The following is a 12333-nucleotide window of genomic DNA, read 5'->3' on the forward strand; positions in this document are numbered from 1 at the left end:
TCTTCAGCAGCTGATTCTTTCAAAGTCGAACTAAGGGACGATTTAAGGGAAGAAGATTTTGCTCTCGAAAACGTTTACAATGCTGACGAAGCTGGACTTTACTGGAAAGCTTTACCAAGAAAAACTCTTGTTTCACGTCATGAATTAGCAGCACCTGGTCCTAAAACAAGCAAGGACCGTATTACAGCTTTGGCTTGTGCTAAGGCTACTGGAAGTCACCGACTGCCTATGTTCGTCATTGGTAAAAGCAAAAAACCGCGTTGTTTCAAGCACGTTAATACGTCAGCCTTGCTGTTGTGTACACCTCACAAAAGAGTGCCTGGATGGATAGTGCGATTTTTATGAAGTGGTGTCTGGACGTTTTCGTACCCTCTGTAAAAGCTCATCAGCTAAAGAATGGGAAGAGGGAAAAAACACTACTACTCCTTGACAATGCACCAACTCATCCGTCATGTGATATTTTAAACGAAAAAGACGAGTTCATAAAGGTAATATTTCTTCCACCTAACGTAACCTCCTTATTACAGCCCATGGATCAAGGCGTTATTGAGACTTTCAAACGATATTACAGGAAAGAATTGTTACGTAAGTTATTGTTAGAAAGAGAAGAGGATAGAGAAGAAAATCTCTTAAGAAATCGTAAGAATATTGACTTGAAAGACGCGTCCTACATGAAAGCCTGGAATAAAATTTTGGACACAGAAGAAAATTCAGAAGGTATGATTGAAAATGGCGAACAGAATGATATGTTCGAAATTATCGGTATGCTAAAAGAAATACATTGCCACAAATGTGATGAAGAAGACGTTCATGAATGGATGAATATCGATGATGCAAATCCAGGACACCAAATCAGGCAGGACAGCGAGATTGTAAACGTCGTCACTGATAAAGATGACGCCGCCAGCATCTCATCAATCAGTGCACCAGAAACTGAAGATGAAAGTATACCAACAGCTTCTGAGGCGTTCACTTGTTTAGATATTGCCTTTTGATGGTTTGAAGCCTAAGTTGAAAGTGCCCAGTTTCTGATGCCTGTAATGAAAAAAGTACGTGACTTAGCTACTAGTAAGCATGTAGGCTTGCTTAGACAGAACAAAATAAAGGATTTTTTAAACGTTAATTTTGTATACTGTGTGTATTGTTCATGCAAAATGCGTATGTAATATGTATATGTTTTTGTTTAATAAACTGTGCCACATACTATATATTCCTACTGAAGTTGCCTTTGTATGTTACTTTGTAATACTAAAAGAGATGCCTGTTTTTATGAATAAATTTACTGTACAGTACTTCTTTTTGGCAAATAAACATGTACAGTTCGATTATCCGAACAAACCAGTTTTCCGAACACCCATGTCCCCCAGTTACTTCGGATAATCGACGCTCTACTGTACTTGGACACATTGTGTCAAACGAAGGTGTGCAGCCAGACCCAGAAAAGGTGAGCTCTATAACGGAATTTCCTATTCCTAAAAGTATTAGAGATGTGAGAATCTTCCTCGGATTATGTTCTTATTACCATCATTTTATCAAAGACTTTTATATCGAAGCCGGGCCACTCCAGGAGTTGCTAAAAGGTGATGCTAAATTTATCTAGGCTGGTGCTCAACAAGATTCTTTCGATGTGCTGCGAAAAGCTCTGACGACTGACCCTGTACTTGGTCTGTATGTTGAAAGAGCACCTACAGAACTACACACAGATGCCAGTTGGTATGGGATTCGTGCTATTCTGGTGCAAATTTGTGATGGAAAAGAGAAGGTTATAGTCTATGCTTCCAGAACACTTACAAAAGCTGAGAGAAACTACTCAACTACAGAAAGAGAATGTCTTGCTGTGATCTGGGCCGTGTGAAAATTTCGACAATATCTCTATGGAAGGCCATTCACAGTTGTTACGGACCATTATTCACTTTGTTGGCTGACAGGTCTTAAGGATCCAACAGGACGACCCGCAAGGTGGGCACTGCGTTTTCAGGAGTATGACATTACCATAGTGTACAAAAGTGGAAGAAAACACCAAGATGCCGACTGTCTCTCAAGAAACCCTGCGCAAGACCATCAAGAGTTTGATTAAGAAAGCGACTGTCTTGCTGCACTCCAGTAGTCAGGGTCGAAGCTGAGCAGAAGGAGGACGCCAAGATATCTCAAATTATGCTTGCCTTAAATCGGTCAGAGGATGTGAAAGGACAATTTAAGGTAGTTAATGGATTACTTCGCAAGAAAAACTTTGATCCGTTTGGAAAGAGGTGGCAACAGTGATTCCTAAACATATGCACTTAGATGTTCTACAGAAATTCCATGGCATACCCGAGGCCAGACATTTAGGATTTATTAAGACATACGATAGAATCCGCAAGAGATTTTTCTGGCCAGGTTTATTTAGGAGTGTCCGTCACTATGTGTTGCACTGTCAAGAGTGCCAGAGGAGAATGGCAGTTCCTAAGAAACCACCTGGCCGACTCATACCAATTCCTCCAGCCGAAACGCCTTTCCAGCGTGTTGGGCTTGACCTCCTTGGACGATTTCCAACGATTGCTAGTGGCAATAGATGGATTATTGTTTGCACTGATTATCTGACATGCTATGCCATTACAAAAGCCGCAAAAATAGCCGAAGCCTCTGAGGTAGCCAAATTCATCGTGGAAGACATTGTATTAAAACACGGTGCTCCAAGGTCGTTAATTACGGATCAAAGGAAAGCTTTTCAATCGAATCATGTGACAGAGATAAATTGTCGGTGCAACATAACTCATCACATGATGACTGCCTACTATCCACAAAGTAACGGGCTTACTGAAAGCCTTAATAAGACCTTGGCCAACATGCTATCAATGTTTGCCAGTGTTGAGCAGAGCAACTGGGATGAGGTGCTACCTTTCGTGACGTTTGCCTACATCACTGCCAAACAAGGCACCATAGGATGTACGCAATTTTTCCTGGTGCATGGGCGTGAGGCGACTACGATGATGGACACTGTGTTTCCATTACATCCTGATGATGTGGACGACGACGACTACATCGGTCAGGTGTTAATCAGAGATGAGGAAGCACGCCAGTTAGCTCGACTCCACATGCTGCAGACTCAAGTAAAAGATCGCCGAAGGTATGATGTGAGCCACCAGCCTGATGACCGTGTCTGGATCTTCACTCCTGTTTGGAAGATTGATCTCCCTGAGGAGCTCCTACAGCGCTAATTTGGACCTTATAAGGTTGTAAGACAATTGTATGATGTTACTTATGAAGTTGTAAGATTTCGACCCTGACACAAGACGATGAAAGACCAGAGATACAGTCCACATACTTCGAATGAAGCCTTACAAGGATCCTGCAACCCAGAGTAAATTCGAAGCTCCAGCGACAGGCAACAAGTTGAAAGATGATGAAGAGCGTAGCAGCAGTTCTAAGAAGATCACCGCCAGTCATTGGGAGTCAGAGTATGCAGGACCGATGACTCATTGTCAGACTAGGAGGACATAACACCGAGACACTGTTCTCTTAAGGAGGGAGCAATGTCACAAAAGAAGATGAGTTGCACTGTGGTGTAGTGGTTATGATAACAAACTGTTGAATCGAGGGGCGTGAGTTCGAAACTCAGCTGAACTGTACAATCTTAATTTCTATATTCGATTCGAGTACATTCTAGAAGTATCCACAAATGTCCAGAATCATTGTACTGGAATGTTCTGTATCTGTATATATACTGTATGTGTTCTGGCCAGAGGCAGTTCGCTCCGCGCTCCTGTATGTGCAAGTCCTGAATAAACCTTCATTAAGTGAAGTTAGTTTTCGTCATTCATCTAATTGCACCTCCTTCTACATGACAATATTTTATAAAATATTGTTGAAGTTAAGAAAACATTACACAATTAAATTTTTTGGAGAAAAATGGAAAATGAAATACTCTTTATTTGAATATTCCCATTGTTTTGTGGACAGATGTGGTTTCACACGACCCAGACTGATTAAACATCATAAAAACATGGAAAACATTTTCGCGGTAAAACTGCAATCTAGATCCAGTAGAATTGATCTGGAGCCAAGTTAAGGGATTTTTCGCGAGTAATAACAAGACATTTAACCTGCCAAAGGTATTGAAACTGATGTACGAAGCTTTGTGACACGTCACTGTCGAACGATGGCGAAATGTAGAACAACACATCATAAAAAAGGAGGAGGAAATGTGGATTTTTAGTGTATTTGGATTCTGTAACTGATCGCCTCGTTATCAACGTAACAGTACTGATTTGTACCGTATTCCTCGAAGTCCGATACGAAATGAGTTCAGAGGCTACCAGACTACTGAGAGTAATATCTTCAGTGACTTCAATATTTAACTACATGGGAAAGAGAAGTGCGCTTTTACGCCACACACAGTTCATGCAGAAAAATTACCCTTGTTAAAGTCAGGAATTTTCTTCATTCTTGTGTCTAATTGCAATACAGGGTTAGCTAGATCGAGAGCATTTTATGTTTTATACTGGTCACCTAAGAATTGTAGGTTTTGCACACATTATTTGCTTCTGTTTAAAAATTAAGTGACATCCAAAGTTATATTGTTTATTTAAATCCAAAGCTATATTGTTTCTTTTTACATCTTTACTACAACTGTTCGCAGAACTGCAGCTTATTTGGATCACTTTCCTGGCCAGTTCTGTCCAAGTTCAATGTGCCTGCAAAGCTGTCGCCCCGTATCATCTGAGTCGATGTACGTACGCGTAACGCACAGCATAAAACGTATCCTCATTGTCTTACTTGACTGTTCTAGAGGCAGCTTGACATCCGCTCCACGTGAAACGAATTCTAATGAGGTTCCAGCAAATGTGAAATAATACACAGTGTAATGGTTATAATTTTTACCTTTTCTAAGAGGTAACATAAATTCTCTCACAAACTAATTTTTTCTAGTCATATTACTTACCTTACTTTACATTATATTACACCCCAACCTATATAGAAGTGTGTGTTTTCACTTAGTTCCTTCACCTTCTTTCCTTATATACAAGTCGCTAAAGTATGGAATAAATATCATCCTAAAAACAATTTGTGCTTTTTATGACCACCTTCATATTTCGCTTTCATGTGTTATTTGGAAATGATTCTTTCCTAATCGTAGTCTGTCCATGACCTCCGTCTTATCGTATAAATACTTTCACATCTTTATGTGGGTACAATCCACACGTTTTTCCCGATTTTCGTATTACTCAGTAACATCCTGGATATTATATTTCATGTATGACATAAGGTCCTACATGAGGAGGTATTGAATAGGATTGGGGAGAAGAGAAGTTTGTGGCACAACTTGACTAGAAGAAGGGATCGATTGGTAGGGCATGTTCTGAGGCATCAAAGGATCACTAATTTAATATTGGAAGGCAGCGTGGAGGGTAAAAATCGTAGAGGGAGACCAAGAGATGAATACACCAAGCAGATTCAGAAGGATGTAGGTTGCAGTAGGTACTGGGAGATGAAGAAGCTTGCACAGGATAGAGTAGCATGGAGAGCTGCATCAAACCAGTCTCAGGACTGAAGACCACAACAACAACAAGGTTCTACATACACTAATTGGCATTTTCGGTTAAGTATCCTATGTTTTGTTGATAGTGGATGTGACCATAACTACACTTCTTACCCAACATGAAAGGCAGTCGTATGACCAATCTTTTTATAGTACTCCGCCTTCCTGTACTGTGTGATTTGTTCTAGAGCTATCAATCCTTGTCGTACCATTTCTTCCAAAGATACAGTTTTTTAGTATAATTTTGGTAAAGGCTTCACCCAATCATCACTTTAAAGCTTGTCAAACATTATTTTAGGAAGATGTGTATCCTGAAGATAAGTGAGGCAAGTTGTTTATTATTTGTTCGAAATTTGTTACATACTGTATCCGTGTACTGTGTTTAGTGGGGATGTATGTTCTGATGAGTCTATTGAATTCTTGAAATACCTGCTCAATGGGGCTTGTTTCTGGGTGGAATTTCGATAGCAAAAATATGTTTTATGCCTTGAGATTTAACACATTCTTTCCATTTAGAGCCTGTAAAATTGCTAGTATGGTCAGTGAGTATGGCGTTCAGCTTGCAGACTTAAACAAAATAACCTCCTACTATTCTCTTTATTATGGCTCCCGCTACAAGAGATTTGGTAACATACAATTTTAATATATTTGAAAATCTGTGATTATGAGGCGATTGCGTGTTTTGCACCTCCTCTGGCGGTTGGAAACAGTTCCGCCGCGTCAATAGACACGAGGTCTCTGGGTTTTGTTGGTAGGATTGGAGACAGTTCATTCAGACATGATTTATTTGGTTGTTTAGCGTTTTGACATATAATGCATTAATTGATTACTTGCAGTAGCCGTTTTCTAATATTTGGGAAATAACAGTAAGATGTGATTTTACTAGTACACTTTGTCATGCCATAATGTCCCCATGCATTGTGTGTGAACTGTGTAAAGCTGTCAATGCATTTTTCTGGCAAGCAGCCACACCACTTCTGAGATTCATGTGTTCTTTAGTAAAATAATACTCCGTTCTTCTATTTGTGTCGTTTCCCTAATTTAGAATTGTTGTTCACAAACTGTATGTTGCTTATGCCACTGTTCATCCTCTCCTTGTTACTGAGGCATGTTCCTGCACCATTTTAAGATAATAAGGTCTAAGAGAATTGTCATGCATAAGTACTAGTCTGAAATCTGAGGTTTGCTCCTTGAGTTCCACATATTCTCTCAATCCTTGCGGAATCCTAGACAAAGCGTCTACCAAAATATTCTGTTTACCAAGTTTTAAACATGGCTGATTTTTTCGGTGACGGTTTATAAATTAAACTTGAAACAAATGAGCACTCGGTCACAATTTTTAGTCTTATTAACCAGGTTTCATCAGAATTTAAACGTTTAATGTGACTTATAACGTAATTACAAATTAATGGGAAAAGAAATATTTTATACATAAAAAAGTGTTAGTACTGACTAACAATACAAGACCGAGACATACCTGTACAGCTGGCTGTAAAAAATTTCTTTTCCCATAATCCGTAACTTTCAATGTTTAAATTCTGATAAAGGCACTCTTAGAAATGTTGAAACCTGGTTACTAAGGCTAAAAATTGTGACCAGGGGCTCATTTGATTCAACTTTAATTCTGTTCACCATTGACATAAATTACATCAAAATCGAATTCTTGTAAAAATAGGCATCATCAGACTACCTGTTGGTGTAATAATTTGCATGTTAATAGGAATGAAAGCGCTTGATTACCACAGAATATCTTAGTGTGATTTCCCCATTAAAAATACTGAAACATTCGAAAAGCCCATATTATTGCCAATGCCTCAGTTTCTGTGACTGAATAAGCTCGTTCACTTTCTGTAACTGTACGACTTGCGAAACTGATGATGTTCATGTGTTGACGTCCCTGTTCTGATGTGGTTTGAAACAATATTGTCCCCAGTCCTTGGGATGACTGGGTATGTGTCTGAGTTTATTAAAACCTGTTTCATTGCCTTCATTCTTGGCACTTGGGCATCCATAACCATGTGTGTTTTTCCTTGATAAATTTGGCAGAGCATCGCTATTTAATAACTGATTGGGCACGAATTTTCGAAAAAAAATGATGCTAACCCTAGGAATGCCTTTAAGTATTTCTTTGTCTGTGGTCAAGGAAAATGTTTGATTGCGTCTAGCTTTTTGGGATCTGGTCTAATACCTGCAGGTGAGATGATGCAGCCTAAAAATTTTCTCTCTTCCCGCGCAAACTCAAATTTTTACAAGTTAGCAGTAACTTCTTATTCAGAGAACCATTCTAAGACTTTTCTAAGTATTTGTACATGTGCTTCCCACGTGGATGTAGCGATAAGGTCATCCACATAATATAGTGATTTGACTCAAATGTTCTGGCCTAAGCACTGTATCTAATGCTGCAATAAATACTTAACTCCGTGCAATTTTAACAATTGCTCTTCAGTATTGTCTGGCCTGGTTCTTATGGGTATGATGATTTTATTTATTACCCTAGCTTCAAGGACAAGGCGAACACTAACATCAGGTTTGACTATTGCCATCTTTTTCATTCATGAAATTGCATATAGCGTGCGACAGAGAGTTTCATGTGGGTGTACCTTCATTTGATACACGTATCCCTTTATAACTATAGTTTTTCTTCAAAAACGTGAGAGAACTATTTCAATATGGCATGTAAATCATGCGTATGTTCTGGTGTAAGTATGATTGACTCAGGAACGTACCTACAGCTTGTGCATGGGGAGGGGGGGGGGGGGGTAACACTATCTTTTAGGAAGGTAAACCTGTCTTCGCCCACCACATAAAAAGGTTTTGCTGTTAGCGCCAATAGAGTCAATCAAGCAGAAATTAAAAAAAAAAGAAAAACACAAATACGTTAGCATCCATATTACATGCAGGTAAAACTGTAGAGAAACGCTAATTGATCCAAGCGTCTTTAAATAAAACATGTATTGTAGCTGTTGAGGTATTTATTTATGAAAAAGCAACTAATTGTAAGCTAACATTGGAGGTAATTATATATTTTTGAATATCATACTTAATCATTTATATTAAGCAATAATGTTATTATATTAGTCTTTGTATTTAAATTGTGACTCTTTGGCATTTTGCTGTAACTTCAGGTAGTAAGATAATTTAAAAATAAACATTAATTAATTTAATTTAAAGTATTAGATTTAGCCTTTTACGTCTTGCTGCTAACTTACTAATAATTTCTTCACAATCTAGTTACACCGCCAGATCACGATGAACACTCATTAGAGCAAGACCAGTAAGTCTTTCAGCTCCCATTTTATTCCTTATATAAGTTTTTAGCCTCTTCATAGTCGAGAAACATCTTTCAGGGGTTGGCGTTGACACTGGGAGTGTGGCTAATATGATAATAAACTTTTTTATCGAAGGGAAAAATAGTTCATCACACTGATCAATAACTTCTATAGCAGTGACGGGTTTTTACTCTACAGATTTCCAGTGATTGTGCCATATCTCGTATTCACTCAGAATTGTTGTGCCTACATTCTCACCAAGAAATGTTTGCACTATCTTCTTAAGATTTTCTTTTGTCCTGGAGTCATTATTGGTTTTTTCAGGCAGAAGCATCTGAATTTCTTCGATTGTTGCTTCATGTGGTTTAAAACGAGCATCAAGTTCTGTGATCACATGTTCAGGAAAAGGGTAAAATACATTTCGACGATAATATATTTCAGCAGTTTCTCCTGGTACATTGCTGCGCTGGGTTTGCCTTCCAGTCGTTCTTGGAACAGTTATGTCACTTGAGCTCATCTGCTTTGCCTGCTCGAAAACGACTAAGAACTCACTTTCATTCCGAATATTTTGTAAAGTACTTTTAACTGTTTTTGCATAACTGCAAGTGTTCATCAGGTCAACACTGACCTTCTGCATTGCTTTATTCAGGTTCGCTGTATACGAAAAAATTTTTCGTAATATAACAAGCGACATGATAAATTGGCTATTTTCCATGGCAGTCTGCAGTTGGTATGCTTCAGTGGCGACATCCCTACTAACAGCGTCTTGAAGGGCCTCAAGTATTGCGCATACTACAGGAAGCATTTCTGCAAATCTCTCAACAGCCACATGCTTTTCGGTCCATCGTGTCTCACAAAGGGAGATCAGCGTTGAATGAGATGACTCAGTTTGATCTGAAATTTTCTTCAAAAGGTTGTCCCGAAGTGGAGACTGTCGAAAAAAGTTTACTATACTTTTTATTGTTCCAATACAGTTCCGTATCATAGGTATTTCACACGAATGCGCAAGAACTAAATTAAGAACATGTGCCACACAGTGTACAAATTGTGCTGTCAGATATTGTTCTGCAATCATTGTTCTCACGCCTCGTATTTGGCCGCTCATTATTGCAGCGCCATCAAAGCCTTGCCCTACCAATTTGTCCATATCCAAGTTATAAGATAAGAGATGTGTTATGATTGTGTTTCCCAATGCTTGCGCTGAAACATCTTCCACGTAAATAAAGTCAAGAAAATCCTCCATGATACTCGATTTTCCAGATGGGCAGTCTACATATCGTAAACATAACGCTAGTTGTTCTTGGCGTGATATGTCTCTTGTTTCGTCAGTCAGTTCAGTAAAAAAACCTGCCTTCTTGACCCTTTTCAGTACTTGTGGTTGAATAGCATTACCACACAGTTCACTAACTTCATTCTGAATTCCTGAAGAGGTATACATGGCTCTACTGTGGATGTTTTGCGTAAGTAAGTGATTCTTAAGTGCTTCATCACCGGATCGAGCACGAAAACGAAGTAGCGCTCTAAAATTACCGTCATTATGTGCAGGTTCGTTTATTCCAACTACTCCAGAATCACGGCACCCTCTTAGGGCAATTTCTTGTCTTCCACAGAGAAGAATTGTTTCTACAATAGCTTTCAATCTTCTTCTGTTCTCTTCAGCAATTTTACTATTTTCCACATTGTGGACTCTGAAACATCAAGAGCTTTTCCCTCCATGACCTTTATAAAGTTTGCTGCCTGCTCGACAGAAAATTTATGATATTTTGTATCAGCGTGGTGATTAAAGCTGTCTAAAGCTTTATTCCAGTTGGTAAATGGCTTACTAAGAAAGGCTCCAAGTTCCTGATGACCACAGCCGCCTTGCATTTTTCCAAGTAAAACACATATTTTGCAAAATGCTCCCTGCATGATGTCTGAATACACAAGCCTTGAGTGCCTGGTAGTCCAATGACGTTGATAAGAAAGGTTCTTCTTGCCAGTGACTGGAAGCTTGAAAGTATCCCGTGGGGTCCAAGGCTCTTTTAACGCACGCAGCTTTTCCTCATCATTGGCTGGAGGATGACAGACATATCTCCCAATGTCAAAATCTATGTATTTAGCTGGAGACAGTTCCACCGTAGCTGTAAAAGAGAAGAAGAAAATGAAACACTACCAAAACACGCATCCATTTCCGCTGGTGTACAACTAGAAATAGTAATGGACAATAAATCACACCCTGCTACTTTATTGCAGATGTTGTTGTGTCATGGTTATGTCTTTGACACACTTCCTGAAATACCAGTGACAGGATACTGCATACCTGTTACATAGTGGTCAGTGTCAAAACTAATGCTTGTTATTGAGCTGTGACAGACTATAAATGTGACAGTCATAAAAGTCCTCCATTAACATCCAGCACTAGTGCAATTTCTGTTTTATTGATAATATCGCCCAAAATAATCTCCACGAAACTGATAATACAAAATAATAGCTGTACAGCTCTTCTTAAATAACAACGATGGCGGTACTACAGTACATGTATAGTATTATTTGACATCTTTATATAATTTGTATTCCGTTTTCTGCAAAAGAATCTAAGCAATTTGTTTAAATGAGTGCTAGGAACTTTTTGGAATTTCCTGTTCAATGCAGACAGTCTGCTTTCTTACTTACAATATGTACAAGGGTTTCAACAAGATTATGTGAAAGGGCTCTGTTAAAATTTTGGTACCATTGGCTTTAGATATTTTTAATATCTGTATTTTATGTAGTGTGAATTCGTTTGAAATCAAACTTTTGTACTGTTTACTTAAAAGATATTTTAATTTTTGCAGTTCTTCATCTAACCAATTCGTGAGATTTCTTTCTATGTAGCTCAAGATTAAACAAATACAGTAGTACGGTATACAAGAACACGGAGTAGAGGGCGACTTTGACGCAGCGACCATCGGCAGGTTGTTTCAGAACAGAAATTCGCTGCACTTGTGCGGGCCCATATGACTGCTGCTGTGTTTTGACACTGGCGGTTGTGAGGCAGTAGATTTGTGGTTTCGTTCGGCTACTTCCACTGTGTGACATCTGACCTTTCGCAGCAACAGCAGACGTAGCGGCCAGCTGTTGTTGCTGTGTGGCCTAGCTGCCCATTGTCAGTGAACGCCGCAGCCATACGCTGTGACGTGAGCCGCGCGCCAGGCCGCGTTCTGTCTGCCCAGGTGGTGGTGGTGTGGTGGTTAGTGTTTAACGCCCCGTCGACAACGAGGTCATTAGGGACGGAGCGCAAGCTCGGGTTAGGGAAGGATTGGGAAGGAAATCGGCCGTGCCCTTTCAAAGGAACCATCCCGGCATTTGCCTGAAACGATTTAGGGAAATCACGGAAAAACCTAAGTCAGGATGGCTGGAGACGGGATCGAACCGTCGTCCTCCCGAATGCGAGTCCAGAGTGCTAACCACTGCGCCACCTCGCTCGGTGTCTGCCCAGGTCTTACAAGGAGACCACATGGGTAGTGGGTTTTAGAATTTTTTGATATTTATGGTACGCGAAGTACACAACTCAAATAACAATCAGCC

The 12333-nt window shown here is 39.5% G+C and overlaps 1 protein-coding gene across 1 annotated transcript; it reads right to left on the reverse strand.

The window, feature by feature from the left end:
* Positions 1-5790: 5790 nt before the first annotated feature.
* Positions 5791-11159, reverse strand: LOC124774170 (52 kDa repressor of the inhibitor of the protein kinase-like). The gene is made up of 7 exons (XM_047249463.1): positions 11066-11159; positions 10611-10907; positions 9046-10440; positions 8756-8955; positions 6996-7007; positions 6621-6770; positions 5791-5829 (listed from the first exon to the last, which is right to left on the reverse strand). Exons 1-7 carry the CDS (start codon positions 11157-11159, stop codon positions 5791-5793), a joined length of 2187 nt encoding a protein of 728 aa, XP_047105419.1.
* Positions 11160-12333: the final 1174 nt, after the last annotated feature.

This window comes from Schistocerca piceifrons, chromosome 1, assembly GCF_021461385.2.
Source record: "Schistocerca piceifrons isolate TAMUIC-IGC-003096 chromosome 1, iqSchPice1.1, whole genome shotgun sequence".
Classification (NCBI taxonomy): domain Eukaryota; kingdom Metazoa; phylum Arthropoda; class Insecta; order Orthoptera; family Acrididae; genus Schistocerca; species Schistocerca piceifrons.